Raw genomic sequence first — 18921 nt, forward strand, 5'->3', positions numbered from 1 at the left:
TCGTGAAAGCTCGAAGAGTTTAATGTGCATGTCTTTGAAGGGAGGAGCTTTGGAGAAAGGTTTGGATGAAGGGCATAGGAGTGAAGGGAGAGCATGGATTCCTTCTTTGGATTGGTTTGAAGTTAGCAAGAATTAAAATCAATTACAGCAGCTTTAAGTCACATGGTCTTTGATCACTAAATTAGTAGTCAGTACACCTTCAAGAGTAAAAAGAATGGCTAACCTCAAAACAACCATCCTGAAAGTTACAAGCTAAGTTTTTTAGTCTTCTCATTCTCACCAAACTACAATGTCTGGATAAAATATGTTCTAAACGCTTGACATGACAGAAACATAGATCCTACATATATTAATATATGTAACTTGCACTTTTAGAATAAAGATGTAATAACCAAATATTTTAAATACTCATGGATAATTAAAAATGCATCCAAAAAGACTCTTTTAATTAGGATGAACTATACTTTTAATACATATAACAAACATCCTATCAACACCGAAACAGACTGAAGGGAAAGCTGAAGGCTCAGGATGGTTGTGGGAGGTTGTGACATCCGTCCCATATTTCGAAAAATCTTAGCTGCAGAAATGCACTTCTGTCTCCCCCTAATGGTCAAATGAGGGATTACAGCTGTTTGATTCCACGAGTTCTTTTTACCTCATGGAGAAACTTGACCTTTGCATCTTAAAATGGAATGTCAGACACAAAGTTGCTGAATAATATTTTCCCCCACCAACGTTTTCTGCAGAGTATTGTAGATGACAGGATAAAAAAAAACAAAGAAAAAAAGCATACTTTGTTTTAGGTATATGACCCATTTCCCCAAACATGCATTAAGCCTGATCCTGGACAAAATCACAGTGCCAGAAAAATGACCATTGAAATTATCACAATTATTTGGTGTGATCAGGGAAACCAGTCCATAACCTTGATCTTGGCATTTTCCTGAACCACTGACTTTATGAATAGAGTTGATGCTTAGAACAAACAATATTGCATACCTTTTCTTAAAAAGTTTATTCTTAATATTTGTTGATAAAAATAAAACACATTACAAAAAACATTTATACATTCAAAATATACAAATCAAAGTACACTTTCTCACAGTTACAGAGTAACAATGTTGTTCAACATAGCAGCATTGCGAGGTCAATTTTAAAAGGTTAGCACTGAAGGCTTAAATATGTATAAAATTTAATTTAGACTAAAATCAGAACATAATAATGTAGAGGATTTAAAACCGTCATATTAGGCCAGACACTGATTAAGCATTAAAAACACACCTTTTTTTTCCCTGTGCAGCCTCTTACAATTATAACCAGTACAGGAAGGGTGGTTTTCTGGCACCATAGTAAGCTACTAAGATATTTCATCTGGTGTGAGTGAGTGAGTGAGAGAGAGAGAGCGCGAGAGAGAGAGTGAGTGAGAGAGAGAGAGAGAGAGAGAGTGCGAGAGAGAGAGTGAGTGAGAGAGAGAGAGAGAGTGAGAGTGAGAGTGCAAATCTGACACTGAATACTACTGCTTTAAAGATCAAAGAGTACATGATAGATGCTGTTAGTTTTTAAGAAGCCAGGTGTTTTCCCAAATGCTGCTGAGGGTACTTAAATAAGCATAAAATAAAACCAGAAATATCTGATACTCTTAATATAACTTGATTTTCAAGTTCTGGTCCACAAGTATTTAACTGGCATTAGGCAACATGGTGTTCCACTGTTGAGTGCTCAATTAGTGAGTGTGTTATTTATACATGTTAGTACATACTGTACTCATTAATTTTTCTTTGGCATAACTTCATTAATATTCACTGGTATTAATACACTGATAAAATCAGCCTCATATGTATTCCACAAATGCAACTTATTTGCATTTCTAAATGAAGATACAAGAAAAAATAAGTTAAATCCTTTTGCATTTTAAATTAAACCATGCAAGTACCCCAATACATAACATTTTCATTAGTTATCACCTTCATTAATAAACTACTTTAAATATATATTTGGTAAACATATTTTATCAACATATAGAAAAGTTACATTTACAGATATGATACATACGCAGTTGTGCTGGCAGGTGCATGAACCCTTAGTGGTGATTATGAATACTCAAAGATGTTTGTACTTGGGCAGAAAGAGGGAGACAGACAATTAGACAGACAAGTATGGGGAAAGAGAGAAAATGAGACTGAAGGAAGACAATACTATGAAAAATAGGTAATGTGGAAAAGGATGAGAGGACATTGTGTAACATTTGTGCAGGGAGACAATGACCCGTTGTTTCACAGCAGCAGCTGACTATTGGTTCAGTGCAAAGTAACAAGCATCAGGCCAGGTTTGGGCTCAGAGTATCTAAGAGAGAGGGGGAAAGGGTTGGAAGAGAAGTAATTTAAATCAGACTTATTTCAGTCAGACTAAAACAAAAGCATTGGGGTACGTGTGTACCTGTAGTGCTTGCTCTTGAGGTAGTCGAGAACGGCAGGTCTGATGCGGGCCACACCCCCCTGGCTGCGATTGCCTCTTCCTGTGATGACTGACAGCTGTGGGCGGCATAAACCCTGCTGCCAATCTAACAGGATACAGGAAGTCTGTTATACATCTCGCTAAAACAATCAAAACATAGTCAAACTCCACTGCGTCTTGAGTAATATACACTTGGCTGCAAACACTGTAAATACAATATCACACATATACTTCCCAATTTTAAGAGTGTGTGTGTTTCACTTACCTGAGGTCTTGTCAGCAAGGACCAGCTGCAAGTGCTGCAGCGCTTCATCCACATGCAGTCCGTGGAGATCCAGAACATTCTGTGGCAGAAGAGTAGCGTTCACACGCTCAAATATTTGCACGGCGGCACGATGATTTGCTTCCTTCATCTTCTGCCCATGTAAGCGACCCTGCAAACACACACACATACAAAACGTCTCATACATGAAGCTATCCAGTAATGTGTGTGCATTAGACCTGCTAAGCTGGCCATGTTCTGTACAGTAATGTTTGTCAGTATGTGGGTGTGTGTATTAAGCTTGTTGAGGATAGAAGCTGGCCACATGCAGTATAGTAATGTGTGTCTCTGTGTGTTAGACCTGCTGAGTGTAGAAGCTGCCTACATACTGTAATGTGTGTACAGAATAGTGTGTCTCAGTATACATGTGTATAGTATACTAATGTGTGTGTTAGTATAGCAACTTTCACACAACATGTAAATGTAGCTCATATTAAATCTTTTCATCCATATGCGACACAGATTTGTCACTTGGATGTCAGTGTGATTTTCATTTTCAGTTCGGATTTGTGCCACCTGGGCCATACGTGGTACTGAAATCCAATATAACTCCGATACATGGCTATATGAACAGCCAGATCGGAATTCATGTGAGTTTTACAGCAATCCAACTGAACATTCATCATACTTTTGTGCTGCCAAGAACAAAGATAGATGTCAACAGTGAGAGAGGATTTCAGTGGCCAGGCAACATTTGAAGGCGTGCTCTATTTTTATCACAGTTGTCCACGGACAGCTATTCATAACTATAGGAATGACATGCAAAAAAATCAGACCTGGTCAGAAAATCAGATTTTGGCCATTTCTACTTGCTGCGTGAATGTAGCATATGAATACATGTAGTATGTACATACTATAATAATGTGTATATCAGTGTGTGTTTATAATATAGTAACGTCACTATGTGTGCACAATATAGTAATTTGTGTAGTAAAGTGTGTGTGTGTGTGTGTGTGTGTGTGTGTGTGTGTGTGTGTGTGTGTGTGTGTGTGTGTTAGACCTGCTGAGCACAAAAGCTGGCCATGTGCAATATACTGATGTGTGTATAGTAATATGTATGTCAGTAAGTGTGAACAGTATAGTAACGTGTCAGTATGGGTATTCAGTACAGTAATGTGTGTGTGTGTGTGTGTCAGACCTGCTGAGCATAGAAGCTGGCCATGACCTGTATAGTAATGTGTGTATCAGTATATGTATGTAGTACAGTAGTGTGAATGTGTGTGTATGTCAGACCTGCTGAGCGTAGAAGCTGGCCACATCCTTGCACCCCTGTCTGTAGGCTTCAGCAGCCTTGCTGAAACACTCCTGTTGGCGCTGCCTCTGGAGCATGGCTTCTGTGCGGAAATCCTCGTACTCCGGATCCTCCGTGTCCTGGAACAGTGCCACTTCTGGCTCCCCTTCCTTCTGTTTCCACTTCTGGGAAACCATGTAGAATGCAGAATATGGAAGGAATAGGGTTCATTTTGACAGGAGTAATACCCAGAAAACACTCGGTTCTCCAATCCAAGGCCTGAAGCATCACACCATTTAGTGTATTTTTTGCCCAGATCGAGTCATCAGATAACTTCCAAGTCCTTTATTAAATACACTGAGATAATTATAGCTAAAAATGTATATTAGAATAAGACAAGGACCAAATGGTATATGCTATTTTTCCCACATGTTGAACTGAAGAACTTTGCAGCAGTGAAAATGGACCAGGGGTGTGTGTGTCATTTCTCTTGTCTTTACCTTCTCTTTATAAGGTACTCTATGTGCCTCATGATCAGGGCTGATTTTGGGAGCTACTATGTTTCTGACCGGGCCATCATCCAACAGCGCATGCAAAAACTGCTCCGTTTGTTCCAGCGAGTAACTATATAAACAGTCCAATGTCACAAATACAGTCAAACATAACACATAACATCCTGATTTTTTAAAAGCTACCTTTTAGAAACATTTTAATATGTTACAAGGCAAAGTTATATTCCTGTTATGTGACATTATCTGAAAATTACTGATATTACATGGCATTATTATACATGCATTAATATTTTCACTGCAAAACAGCTACTAAACAACCAGATAAGGGATTTTTTTTCACAGAAAAAACATTTCTCTTCATCTTTTACTTGTTATTTGTGAAGATATCTCTGAGGAAGTGCCGATCAATGGTGGGGAAGAGAGTAAAAAGTTGGTTCTCCTTTAATTTTGTTGCTCCATCTTTCTTGTCCAAATCATGCTGATATAACCTGGACTACACAAGCACACAAACACACACTATTACAGTTCCGAACAGCTTATAAGTTTTATAACCTTATACATTTTTATATGTTGGAGAAAAAGTATATGCATTTTAATTGATTGTTGCTACCTTCTGCAAGCTGTCCTGCATCACTTGCTCCTCAATCATGATGTCCCTGAGAGATACTCGTGGGTGGGACACATTCCAGTGGTCCATAAATGGAAAGCCTTCTTGGACACCTGACAAATATCCCTCTGCACCAATCAGGAAATGAGCAGCCGAGTCCCTCTGGCCAACTGTAGTTGGTTGTGGTTCACCCCAGGAGACAGAACCTGGGTGTCCACAGATACATATATAATGAGGGAAACTGAGGAAGAGAATGTTCTTTACCATTTTTCCTAAATGAAAATGTATATGCAGACAGATCCAGAAATGAAGGCTTGTGTGAATGTATAAACTTACTCTCTTGCAATAGATGATATGAAAGAGCTGCTTGTCTATGTTTGTTCTTAAAATAACAAAAACAAACAAAAAAAAAACAAAACACGTGATACAATCATGTTTCTTTACTGAATACATTTAAAAGGCAAAGACTATAATAGCTTGCTGTTCTCCTCTTTCGCTCATGAAACATTTACATATCTGACCAAATACTCTACTATAAAGTGCATGTTTGAATGTTGATGCTTTTTCCATGACCATATCTTTTTATAATCTCTTAACTTTTTGATTTGCCAAGCACATGTAAATCAGCATGGTCTAAAGTAAACTAACAGGCAGATGTATAATTAACCTGGATGGTTTCCTTCCATTTCTGGTGCAGCAGTTTGGCAAAGTTAAGGTCCATTAGCACTGAGCAATCTTCTGGTGAAAACTCACCTGTAGGCACAGATTGAAGCATTCAAAAATATGCCTTCGTTTTAACTGAAGGCATTTTTCACTTTGATAATTTCTCTTTATCGTCTTCCCTCTCTCCTGTCCATTCAGATTTTCACATGGACAGTATTCATTACTGGGATAAACAGTGCTGTCTATAAATAATTGATAATGTCTTTTTTGGCTTTATTCTTTAAGCACATTAGGTTTGAAATGAAACTGACTACAAAGATACAATTATTATGTGTGTGTACACCCATCTCAGGGGAACCACGAAGACGACCTTTTTATACACGGTTCTCCCATTTTAGGGAACCAAAAGTCACTGGACATTTAGATCCTCAACTCATGACATTCCAGACTCGGTAACAAATCCAATAACTAAAGTTATTTCTATGTCCAAATGCTTACAGATTGCACTGTGTTCACTTTTACTATGTGTTCAAATATATGTCACGTGTTTTTTAAATATAGTTTGCTGCAGTTTTGCAGAACTGCAGTACATAAGATGCCAAATATACTGCAATTTAAAAGGCTGGTGACCTCTTTGCCCTACCAAATTTGACTTCCATCTAGACATACTAGTTTTGTACACCAATGATTTAAAGTATGGACAACTTACAAAAATGTAAGTTATGGGACAATTACCTGGAGAGATCCCCACAGATCCAAAAAGCTCAGTGAGCTGCAGAGCAAGTTCTGTGGGTAGCTTTAACTCCAATATTTTAATGTCCATAGATCCACTTCTCCAACTGCTCTCTTTTTCTTTTTTTTTTCTGTCTTCCTCCTGCCTTTGTTCCATCTCTTCAAGCTTGGCCAGAAGTGACCCCATTACGGCATGTGTTTCTTCTTTCATCTCTTTTTCTTCCTCTTTTTTCTCTTCTCCTTCCACCTCTTCACCACACTCCAGATACTGATTAAAAATCTGTCTTTGTAACACTGATGTCACTTCATCTGGTGGAGCCGTTTTTGCCTCTGCAGAATCAGACAACAACGTATCCTGTTGTTTTCTGGATTCCACCACAGACTGATATGGATGTGTTACAGAAGCTTTGGACATGCACTTAAGTGCCTCAACAGTACCCTCTTGCATTGGTCCTTTAAGTTGATGCTCTAAACATTTGTCAATGTCTTCTGATGCTCGGCCTAGATCATTCTGCTTGCTGTCCTCATATTCTCCAGCACCAGGGCCAACACTTGAACGGTAGTCTGTTCTTATGGCTAGCTCTGCAATCTGTCCGCCTGACCACTCACTGCTAATTGCTGAGGCTGCCAAGGACTCACGCAACTGCCCTGTTACCTGACAATCCTTAGTGAACTCAGCCAAGTAAACTTCCTTGTCAACCAGAGGGTCCAAACCATCTTCCTCATCATCTTTATAAAACTGCTCACCTGAATCCAGTAGCAAGTTAGTGGTCCACTCCATGTCCTGGTAACATTTTTCGTACAGATCCTCCAATGTCTCCATGGGGACATGTTTAAAATAGTGGCTCAGTATCTCCAGACTGTGCTGTTTGAAGGGTAATTCTCTCAGGTCACTTTCCTCCACCTGTGACCCTTTCTCATGACACATACGGTATGGGACCTCCTGTTGGCCAGGGTTGATCCCTTTAAAAGTTTCCGGCACAAAACGAAAAGGGTTTCCCTCTAAAACCACTACGCCCCTGGTAGAGCCTTCTGGCTCAGAATACTTCTGGTGGTTGATTCTCCATAGCAGAGAAAAGTCCTGAGCGTCTGTCTGTGATGAACATGTCTGCGCTGTTGAATGTGACTCCAGTGGAGGCATCGTGATGGATAACTTTGGCAAAGTGACTGGAGTGTCTGCAGATATGCAGACAGAGGTTGGGCTTTGGTTAGTGAACGTAAGCGCCAGTCGGCAGGACTTCCCAGGCCTGCGACCGGGTCCTCTCCATCTCTCCTGGCTGGCCTCAGCATTATGATCCATTAAACCTCCCGAGCTTAGTGTTGTGTCAGCAGTAAGGCATGGCTTATATGTCTCCTCTGAAACCCTGTTGCCCACCCCTTTCCCAGCATTTGCTTGTGACTCTACAACCATATTGGCTTTTTGTGCGTCTTTGTTTGAATACCCACCCTGGCCTGTTTCAAGCTCTTTGGTTGGGCTTTGAGAATGAGTGGAGTCTTTTTCACAATCAGTGGATTTTCCAGATTTCCAGTCAAGAACACAATCAGGGAGTACACAGTGGGCCTCTATCCCTGGGTACTTCTTTTTCTCACTGAAGGTTGGAGAGTCCCGAGTTGTTTCTTGGCTGAGGTGGTTGTCATCTCCTTGAAGAAGATCTTGATTCTTCTGACACTCTGTTTTATTAGTTCTGTTACAATCAGAATGCCCCAACAACCCATCATGATGTTTACTGATATCATCTGCAAAGTTAGATTTTTCCTGGGATTGAATTTGGGTTTTCAATGTCTGAGACACTGACTTCCAATCACGTTGTGCGCGCTGTTTCAGGCTTGCACACGGCCAGTCTCCAACAAAATTTAGTAGTTCCGGTTTCATTCCAACTGTTTCAACACTACCAACAATGCAGTCTTCCTTAGCATCATTACCTGGTTTGACTTGCTTTTCAGAGCAGTCGTTAAGTTCAAAGTTCAGAGGCTGCTGACTGATGACAACTTTATCTGCAAATCTGTTACGGTCTCTCTCTCTCCTAACTCGCTGGCCAATGGATGTTGAGAAGACCACAGGCTGGTCAAGGACCCTCTCTTCCAACATGCCAGGGTCTTCATTTATGTCTTTATTTAGTTCCCAAATCTGAGATTGTGAAACACACGCATCTATCTCCCAGTCCAGGTTCGCTCCATCTAACAGCTCAGGCTGTGGCATTCCAACTTGTTCAGTAGAATTCATCTGGCAGGATTCTATGAATTCTTTGGACCTGTGTAACTCAGTCTCTGCACATATATTTGCTGAGCTGGGACTACATTTCCCAGCAACTGAAGAAACATCAGGTAGGGAGGATGAGAGGTGGCCACCAGGTTTAACAAATCCAGGGTCACCCACTAGGTCAGGACAGCATAGGCCAACCATTAAATTTTTCCTGTGAAAAAAAAAAAGAAAAAGAAAAGAATTAATCATTAAATAGAGAAGACTGATATATAGCGAAATACACATGGGTACACATGCAATGCAGATTGGATCCTAGGTACATGGAAAATTCTCTAGCCCACTGGGTCTGAAATTAAGCAAAGACTATGAGGTGTAGAATGTAAGCTTTCTATTTCGAAAGTATTTACATTGATAAGGGTGATAATTTACATTGATAAATTACATTGATTTACATTGATAAGGGTGCATTTACATTTTCAGCATCTGGGAGACACTCTTATCCAGAGGAACATATTGTACTTATATCAGTATGACAGTACTACTCCTTGTAGATCAAACCTTGGTGTTGCTAGAATTGTGTTTTAACAGATATTGGATTCCAATAATTTTGGAAATACAGCCTTTTTTAATACATAGTCTACAATTTTAGGAGATCATAATTCATTGTATAAATTAACTTTATTGTAAATAAACCTGTCATGTTTAGCACTCAAAGACTGCCTAATAGCTGTGATCCATTTACAGCATCAGTCCTTATACAACCATCATAGCTAAAATTAATTTATGACCTTCTGTTATCCCTCTTGTGCATTAACTAATGATGTAATGGCACTGTTCAGTATTAACTAGTTTAGTTAATATAATGTAAATGCCGTGGAATTAATGCTGTCTTTGCAGTTTCATCCCATAGTCATTATTTAATTTCACATCCAATATGCTAGAATTTTGCAATACATTTTGTAATACTGTTTTATTATTATGGACTGCATCATATATATGTGTTTTACTAGGTTGTGCAAGTCTCATGTACTGTAAATGAAGATGCACTCACTGTGCTGGGTCTGTTTGAGACACATCCACATCAACACCAAAGATAGCTGTTACTTTGGGCTGTGAAGACATGATATTCTTGACAGACACATATCGGTCTTGGTGCTCTAGCATTCTTCTAATCTTCTCTTTTGTTACTCCATGTTTAGTACGCCTTCAAAAGAAAGGAAATTGCCATAAATAGATTGGAAGTCCTAAACATCCATCATTATGGCATTTTTAAGTTGCAATTTATAGGGCACTTACTAGTGGTTATTCTTAATTCATAGTATATTTTTGGTCTTTTTACAACTTGTTCAATAGTTTGAAAATAGCCAAAAGTGACATTTTGATCACAGATACAGAGCTATCTTTGCTAAAGTTTTAAATCAAAATAATTAACCAACAGTGCAACCATGTCCAGAAATAATTAATTTCATTGTCATTTCAAAATTCTAAATATCACTACATTATATATACAGTTTATAGTACAGAGTACATATAACAAAAAGGCCTAGTCCTGTTTTGCATACAAAGCAACAAAAATTATAAAAGCATGGTATATCATTTACTTAATGTAAATGGAAGTATATGTAGATTACAGACAACTGCATAGGAAGATATGCATTGGGTTATTTTGATATTAATGTTGTGTTCAAGAAATAGGGCACATACTATTCTGCACCCCCTACTAGTTACATAAGCCCTATTCAGCCAAGATTAGTTTTACATGGGGAAATTGGGTAATGTAATTTTACAACGGAATGTGTAATATTTATGGCCAATTCACACAGGATAAATTAATTTAAGCATTGCCATCAAAAAAAAACCCAAACAAAACCACTGGTAATACGTACCGTTTGATGGCCACAAACACAAAACATTATTGCTTCATTAAATTACACATTATATATCTTTGGCTAATATGAACCAGGAGGCTTAGTTTTGGTCTAAATTCCTCACTGACTTAGCTATAAACCTAGACACATCATCTATGTAAAATATTTAGATTTAATAAAACAGTACCAATAACTTCTGTCTTAACATGAGCAGGATACATAGCCTACATGTAGTAGAATTCATCTAACCCTACGAGAAGTGTTGCTCCTCTGAGAACGTCTTTGGAAAATAAAAGATTCCTTGAGCTATTCCATATGAAGAACAAAAACTAATTTTCCACAGGATATTACAGAATATTTACTGACATGGCAATTCAGACAGGATTAAAATAACCTGGGGTTATTTTTTAAAATATGACAATATTAAGCAATTTAATTCCTTCTTACTTAGTTCTTCACATAGTTCTTCATTTAACTGCCATGCTTATAACTTCTACCACTGACTATTCCTTTCGGCTTGGCTTTCAGTGGCTGATGGTCTTTCAGCCATGATATCAACGTCACGTTTCACACCAAAGAATCAGCATCCACCCTACACTACAGGACATTTGGCAAGAGGAGGATCCCCCCTTTGAGTCTTGGTTCCGCTCAAGGGTTCTTCTTCATGTTCTATGGAGTTTTTCCCTTGCCACTGTCACCCTTGGCTTGCTCTCTGGGGGCTTGGACTTGGACATTTGCAAAGCTGCTTTGTGACATCTGTTGTAAAAAGCACTGTATAAATTAATTTTTAAAAAGTTGTGTTATTAAGTCATAAATACTGATCAAGTTTAATATTTATGATTCACAATTTGGGCAGGCCTAACTGGATCAAAGACAAGATTATAGACAGGATTATAGATTATATTTGTGTGTTTGCATTTGCCATACTTCTCCAATTCTTTGGGTTTGGTTTTCCACCAGGTGTCTGGCTCACGGAACAACACTCTATACGTGTGCTTCAGTGCCTGAGAAAAACACAGGTGGCGAACAGTCAAGTGTATTAGATTTGTTTTTGAGTGTGTGATTGAGAATTAAGTAACAAAATGTCTCGCTGAAGGGACATAATATACTACTAAGTACTATATTGATACTGTAAGTGGGGTGAACAATAATAAATTGACAGGTGACAGTTTGGGTTAAACTACAGTTATAGCGCTAGTATAGGTCTGTCCTTCATATGTGTTTCATGCTATGGCTCTGTGGACCAATATTTCTAAAGAGTTGGTTTATAGATCCAAATCCTCTTACACACTTCGTGTGTGTGTGTGTGTGTGTGTGTGTGTGTGTGTGTGTAGACAATTAGCAAGTATATATGTTTACTGTTGAGGCCAAAACTTTACATTCATCTAGTCTAAAGATATTTTAACTCCCCACACATTTTGTTGCCATATATTTCATGTGGTAAGTCAACTAAGATATGTACATTATTTCCATAACAGGTAGTGTCAAAATAAGAGTCAGATTTACTGCATGATTTACTGCATGAGATTTTCAATGGGTCTAAAATAGCATTCCACAAGTTTCTCACAATAATTTGCTTATTCCACCTGGCAGAACTGGCCTCAGTCAGGGCGTAACCAGGTCACTGGCTTCCTTGTTCAGACATGTTTTCAATTACATCCGCAAACTTTATGGGATTCGGGTAAGGGCTTTTTTGATGGCCAATTGAATACTTCAGCAGAATCAAAAGTATTTTATGGTTTAAATACAACATAATGAAAGCAGAATATGCTTGCTTTTTATTCCGGTCTTGGGGTAGGTTTGCCTTCTGTATGGGATAGTTTTTCAGACCATGTTGATTAAGGACTCTCTTAAAGGTAAAAAACATATCATAAAGGTAAAGGGATACTCCGGTACCTGATGGTACGTCCAGTTCCTTTGTGTTGTTGTATTGGGGATTAGTTTAACCTTTCAGACTAAAGTTAATTCAATGTTGGACATTAATGTGTGCCTCCTTTCTGAATAATGCAATGTCTGTGTGGTCCCAAAATATTTATATTTGCATACAATTATTGGTATCAAAGGCAAAAAAGCACTGGCTCCATAAATAAGCCTTTAAAGACAAGCACAAATGCACTCCCAATTAACTCCAAAAAAAGGCAATTTGCCAATTAGAAGCTTCTAAGTTGAAGCCAAATTGAAACTTCATTACATCAGTTCCACTTAGGAAATCTGGTATATTTAAACCTCTAACCCATCAGAAATCTGATATAGTAAATTAAAGCTAAAATGGCCAATGAATATTTGAAAAATAACTCAAAGTAAATAAATACCCAATTGACTTGTTGGGGGTAAAAAAAAAATTTTTTTTAAAGGGGGGGGGGGGTAACAAAAGGTTTAGGTATGTCTGCAATTACAGTATTATTAATATTAATATTCAAAGAGTTTGTTTATAACTCCAAATCCTGTTACATATTTCTCTTTCATGTGTGTGTGCATGTAGAAAATTAGCAAATATAAACTCAAATTTAAACTCAATCCCACATGCTTGACATTACTAGCCTAGGTGTAAGTAAACGTTCTACCTCAACTATATATACACACACCACAATAATAATGAATACAACTAAATTACTATTAAATGCTTGGTTTCATACATAAATTCTATTTTAATGCCTTTATATCCTAAAATTTAGTGGTGATATACAGTGATATTGCTGCATGTCCATGAGGCAAAAGCACATCCAGGGACAATTTTGCTTCAAATGATGGAATGTCTTGTGACAGAATGGGCTCACCAAGTGTCTAATTAAATCCTAGAGCTTTTGCCTATCACAACTGTTGTTTCACTGATGGCTGTAACAGCAAAACACATTTATAGTGTGATATAAGCCACTCATAATGCCTTACAATGCACAAAATAAGTGATGACTACTCACATTTAGTGTAGAGCAAAAGGTATTGCAAGCAATGAGATGTGTAAACCATGCAGTTTAAAAGGATCCTTATATAGAACTTAATAGCAACATAGGGCTTACCATGGCAACATAGGGCTTCATCTCCCAGCACTGCAAGTTGGTGTTGTCTATTATTATAGGTGTAAGACCAGTCTCAAAAGCTTCTCTTGCTGGAAAAAAAAAAAAAATTTAAATCCATGTTATTATTTAAGAAAATATTTCATTATTAGTCATCTTGTAACTAGGTCTATACATTTTGATCATACAGATCACTGAGCACTTTGCGGAGACAAGGCATTCAAGTAGTCAGCACCTTATGATAACACTATCTTTGCTATGCATACCAAGAGAGTTGGCTCTGAATTAATTACTTTCTTGCTAAGACGTGTTGCTGTTTAACCCACAATGAACAACACCACACCAGAGTTATTAGCTAGGTTTTCTTAACACAACATTTTTGAATTTGTGCCAAGTACAGAGATTCACACCCAAAGAACTGTGTATAGTATACCAGATCTCAAAAAAGTACAGCAGTTTTCCAGGTCCAAGCAAATGCCCAGTGCCGAAACAACACCTACAATGTTTATGTATGCACATAAACACTGTGTTAAACTAATGCTTGCAGTGATTATTTAATATGGAGTTTAGTGTGTCAATGTAACAAACAAAGTTTCACTATAAAATTGAATTTCAAAATCAAGTCAGTTTAAAGTATTTGTAATGTACCACTGCAATGGCTGAAAGTAATGGTGTCCTGTGTTTTTTTTGGTCTGGATTAATAACATGTACATTTAAGTATGTAGCACCAGCTTTAATTTTCCAGCTCTTTCGAAAAAATAATGGGGAGCTTATTAAAAGTCAAAGTAAAATGTATTTCTATAGCACTTTTTACAACAGCCATCGTCACAAAACGAACCAGTGTCAAATGAGTATTTCAGGGTGTCCTCAGTGTTAAATTAGTATTTCAGAGTGTCTTTTTAAAGCCTGTAATGCTTACCTCTTTGATGGTTCCATGCATGAGCCTCTCCTAGCAATTCTGGATTGAAATGGTACACCCCATTTTGGATGAAGTACTCATCTGTACTTAATACAACCCCGCTCGGGTTTTGTTCCAACATTGCACTACAGAGCACGAGAAAGACTTAGCATTACATGTTTATACATGCATATTATAGCTGCATGGTATTTTTATTGTTATTGCAATACGAGTTTTCACTGTAAACACATTGTAAAGGACCATGCTAAAAGTTGCTGAAGAACAGCTCCATTCAAACTGCATTACCTGCATACTGGAAGAGAGAACTTTTTACTCTGCGTACTTTGTACACATGACAATTAGCCTTGAGCCATAGCGAAGCAGAGAGGTCTAGCTTTGGGCTGATCTCATCAAATATTGTGATCATTTAAATCAGTAACATCATTACGCAAATTATTGTCTTGTTGCTTTCTGCAACATACCATTGCAGCATCACATTTTTTAATGGCTTCTTTCTTAACTATTCCCTTTTGCACCTCATGATTATTTATGCAACAATGCTAACTGCTTTGTTCCTTTTGCATTTATGGGGTATGCAGAAGGAACAAAGAAATTTTAGTATGTGACTTACATTCTGGTAAAGAGGAAAAAAATGCTTGTACAGAAGAAGTGCGTCAACACATCAGTTTTGCAATATTTTTGTTTCAAATCAAATGAATGTGGAAAATTTTTGTAGATATTAACAGTGTTGCATAAAATAAAAATAAAATTCTAACAAAGGTAGTCTACCCAATTCCTACTGAATTTAAACTGCTGTTGTGAGCAACAAAACTGAACAGCTGAAAGCTTATGATTAATTATAGCAGTATGTTTGTGTCAGAACCAGTCTGTTTGATAAAAAATTTGAATTGCTCAATAGCTCCCTGGTTAAGATAATCAACTTGTAATCCAAAGGTTACCAGTTCAACTCGATCACCACCGAGTTGCTCAGGTACATAAGAGTGGCAAGGCCCTTAACCCTCAATTGTTCAAGTTGTATTCAGTTGCAACTAAGTCGCTTTGGATGAAAGCATCAGCTAAATGCTGTAAACGTAAATCAGACAACTACTGGAGAATCAAACATAAATCTGGGTCTTTTATGGTAAAACTTGCACTGATACCAGAAAAGTAGCCAATTTTTAATTTTATTAAACTAAATCTTCTTGCTTGTTCAAAGAACACAGCCTTACATTGTACAGAACATTTGTACTAAAATTATTTCGATAATTATTTGCTAAATTATTTGATTTATGAGATGTTATCTATTGCTAAATAAGCCTGCAAAGTAGTTCCATAATAAACTCATTCCATAATAAAATCAACATATTCCTTTCCAGGTCCTGAATGTGCTGCTGAGCAGGTATGCACTGGACTTCTCTATTTGAATCATAATTTTATTGCATTTCACATCAACATGGAGATATCCAAAATATTATTGCACATTTTTTTGTCCATATCGTGCAGCCCTCACACACTCACACAGAGATTAATTTGTGTGAATTCAAAATACATCCTAAGTGATAAAAGAATAACAAACAAGCCAATTTGAGCCAATTTATAAACAGAACTGAGGTTTAGAGAAATTTTGGGTCTGCAATGTTCCACTTTCTCCAATATACTAATTTGGTACATACAAAAATGACTGTAGCACAATATAACATAAACCCAATTCTGACTGATATTTACCTGGCAAGTGTGGTTTTGCCTGATCCTGGAGCACCTCTGAGCAGCACCAATACCTGACCTTCCAATCTGAGTCGACTCTGAGATGGGAGGGTCCATGACTTGGGAATAGTGGCTGATGGCTTCAGAGGAGCTTGACTGAAAGGCCTGGGGGCCAACCACTGTGCAGCAGAGAAAGTGCTCCAACGATTAGAAGCTTGCATAATAGGAGTGATGAAAGTCGGTCCTTCTGCACAAGGCTGGAACTCTGGAGCCTGAATGTTCCAAAACATGGCTGGGGTGTGCAGGCCCTCAGAATATGGGACAGTTGATGTTATATCCTTCAGGTTCATAAACTGATCAGGTCTACGGTAGGCCTTAAAGGCAGAAGGCCTTGGACCATCTGAGCTGGAATCCTCTGTCAAGTGACTATAGTCGACAGACACATCGTTCTCATTAGGCACAGACACACCCACAAAACTAAGTTCTTTTTTTGGTGAAGTGCCTCCATTTAGATTTCCCATGTCTAAATGCTCAAATACTGATATGGTTGGATGACCTGGGGGAATGTTCTGAGCTGGTAGAGAGGAGGGACAGACTGACTGAGAAGGAAGATGCAAGGAAGAGAGAGGAACAGAGGATGGTGATGGGTGGTCACTAGGCTGACTTTGTAGTGATTTTAAACTCTCCAGTTCCAGATCAATAAGAGAGTCAAACTCTTCTGTAAGACATGCTACTTCTGATGCTGAGGAACTCTCTGATGCCACTGTGGCAGGTTCTGTCTTAGGGGTGCGTGGATCAAGGAGAGCAGCAGCCATCTCAAAGCCTGAGAGTGGGGGAGGAGGCATGGGCTTGCCTTCAGCAGCATCAGACAGCTCCAGAAGAGCATCCATTGCATTCTCCACTAGGAGAGAAACATTATTCCAGTGAGGAGGGGCACATGAGAGAGAATGTGCAAGCAAATTTACCAAACATCTTAGAACTATCATCACAACAAAATGTGCAACATGGGTCACTTTTAAAACTCCAAGCAATGCATTGTCCTCATATGCATGATATAACCAAACTAACAAGCAAAGTAAAATGAATTGATATTTGAAAAATATTTTGGCAATACTATCATCGTATATGGTCATGCCAATAAAAGCTTACTGAACTGAACTTAAAAATACATTTCTTTTAGTAAAAATGTTAATTATTCATTCTTTTTTTATAGCTACATACATGATTTTTCATGAACTGCAATTTTCTATCTTGGCAAACACTTCACCAAATAGACCAAACAGGCTTTGCCTCCCCAGGGGCTTGGTCTGCAGAGCTGCAGCTGGACACCTCTCTGCTAGCTAGCTAACATAGCCTTGAGCTACAACTGGCTGATTAAACTGTAGACTCATAATTATCAGGTTGTCTATTGCTACTGAATTAGTAATTCCTTTTTTGCTAATACTGTTTTAAAATAACCATTTTAAAGCTAACCTGAAGTTAGCTAACTAGCTGGAATAGCTAGCTAGTAAGTTGTTAGACAGAGACTCTAGAAAGGGGTACCAGTGGGTTTTAAAGTTTTGTAAATAACACTGCCTTTTAGCCTTTTCAAAGTTTAAATGCAACGATACAACTGAGAAATAACAAACTAATGTATTTTTAAACAATTATTTTTAGGATTAATAATAAAAAAGGATTTTATTAGGATTAGGATTAAACCTAAAAAAGATAAACAACATGGCCAAGAAAAATCTCTTAGCCATATGATTTCATGTTGGACGTGCTAATAAAAGAAATTGTGAACTCCCAACAAGTAGCTAGGTTATATTAATGTAGTATCTACCTTTATAAAACTAGCCCTGAAACAAAGTAACATTTTAATCCTGTCAAGCATGAGTGATAGCAGGCCAAATAATACAGCAGCACAAAGGAAGTTAGCTAGTACATGTAAAACATTTAAAACAAAGTGCATTTAAAACATTTAATAAACAGAGGCAGAGGCAATTATTAAACATTTATTAAACAAAGAATTACTGTTATTAAACAAAAATAAGGTGATAATCATCTAGCGTTATAGAAAATGTTCAGGGCAGGCATAGCTAACATGTTTTGAAACTAAGAATGCAAAGATATTTAAAGAAAAAAGGTTTTGGAAGTCATTACAATAATAATCTCTGTCTATAGGACCCTAAAGCTGTCAAGATGTAACTAGAAAAGAAGTCAGAAATGCACTTTATTGCTCGTTTACGGCTATTATTTATTTAGGTAACTAGCTAGCTAACTCGAAAAACGTCAACAAAGTAGAAATATGGCTGCTATGCTAACGCTAGCTAGCTAGGAGTAACTTAGCCTAGAGGAAATGTCCTGACATTTTGAAGGCAAACCAGTTTAGCCGTTTATCTATTCCTTACGCACCATAGATGAACAACCTTACCTTTAAAATCGGCTTCAGAAAGTACAATATCGATAACCACAGGATCCAAGTGCGAAAACATCTCTTGCATGCGTTTCACGATTTCGTCTTTGCCTTGAAAGCTCGACTGGTTGGATGTGGGCAGCATGGATCCCGCGTTACCTTGGTCCCTTGGGGCTACCCGTGTTAAACTGGCTCCGTCAGCCGTCTGAACGCGAACATCAGAAACACTCCGGTATTCGCCCGTCTGTGCAGACACTCGGTTTGGACTAAGTCCATTTTTCTTTCTCTTTGGCATGCTGCTGACGTCGGTTCGTC

The 18921-nt window shown here is 37.9% G+C and overlaps 1 protein-coding gene across 2 annotated transcripts; it reads right to left on the reverse strand.

Moving 5' to 3' along the window:
- Positions 1-997: 997 nt before the first annotated feature.
- Positions 998-18920, reverse strand: n4bp2 (NEDD4 binding protein 2). Of its 2 annotated transcripts, XM_027014217.3 has the most exons (16): positions 18625-18920; positions 16233-17112; positions 14529-14653; positions 13613-13701; positions 11523-11599; positions 9779-9931; positions 6528-8938; positions 5797-5882; positions 5466-5511; positions 5133-5335; positions 4891-5015; positions 4511-4634; positions 4013-4195; positions 2723-2891; positions 2440-2563; positions 998-2346 (listed from the first exon to the last, which is right to left on the reverse strand). In XM_027014217.3, the coding sequence occupies exons 1-16, from the start codon at positions 18899-18901 to the stop codon at positions 2301-2303; spliced, it is 5118 nt and encodes a 1705-aa protein (XP_026870018.3). In that variant the 5' UTR covers positions 18902-18920; the 3' UTR covers positions 998-2300. The 2 variants fall into 2 exon arrangements, with proteins under 2 accessions (XP_026870018.3, XP_081570568.1); XM_081714442.1 differs by lacking the exons at positions 998-2346; positions 2440-2563; positions 2723-2891; ... (1 more) ...; positions 4511-4634; positions 4891-5015 and having other exon boundaries at positions 5252-5335; positions 5778-5882.
- Between the last annotated feature and the right edge of the window lies 1 nt (position 18921).

This window comes from Electrophorus electricus, chromosome 5 (genome assembly GCF_041902795.1).
Source record: "Electrophorus electricus isolate QZ-2024a chromosome 5, ASM4190279v1, whole genome shotgun sequence".
Classification (NCBI taxonomy): domain Eukaryota; kingdom Metazoa; phylum Chordata; class Actinopteri; order Gymnotiformes; family Gymnotidae; genus Electrophorus; species Electrophorus electricus.

Bases quoted from the DNA above. Each gene is read 5' to 3' on its own strand.
- n4bp2 (XM_027014217.3), bottom strand. From the start codon at position 18,901: ATGCCAAAGAGAAAGAAAAATGGACTTAGTCCAAACCGAGTGTCTGCA. The intron at 5,512-5,796 runs GTTAATTATACA...TGTTATTTTAAG, and splicing joins AATGGAAGGAAACCATCCAG to AACAAACATAGACAAGCAGC. The intron at 5,016-5,132 runs GTAGCAACAATC...GTGCTTGTGTAG, and splicing joins TGCAGGACAGCTTGCAGAAG to TCCAGGTTATATCAGCATGA.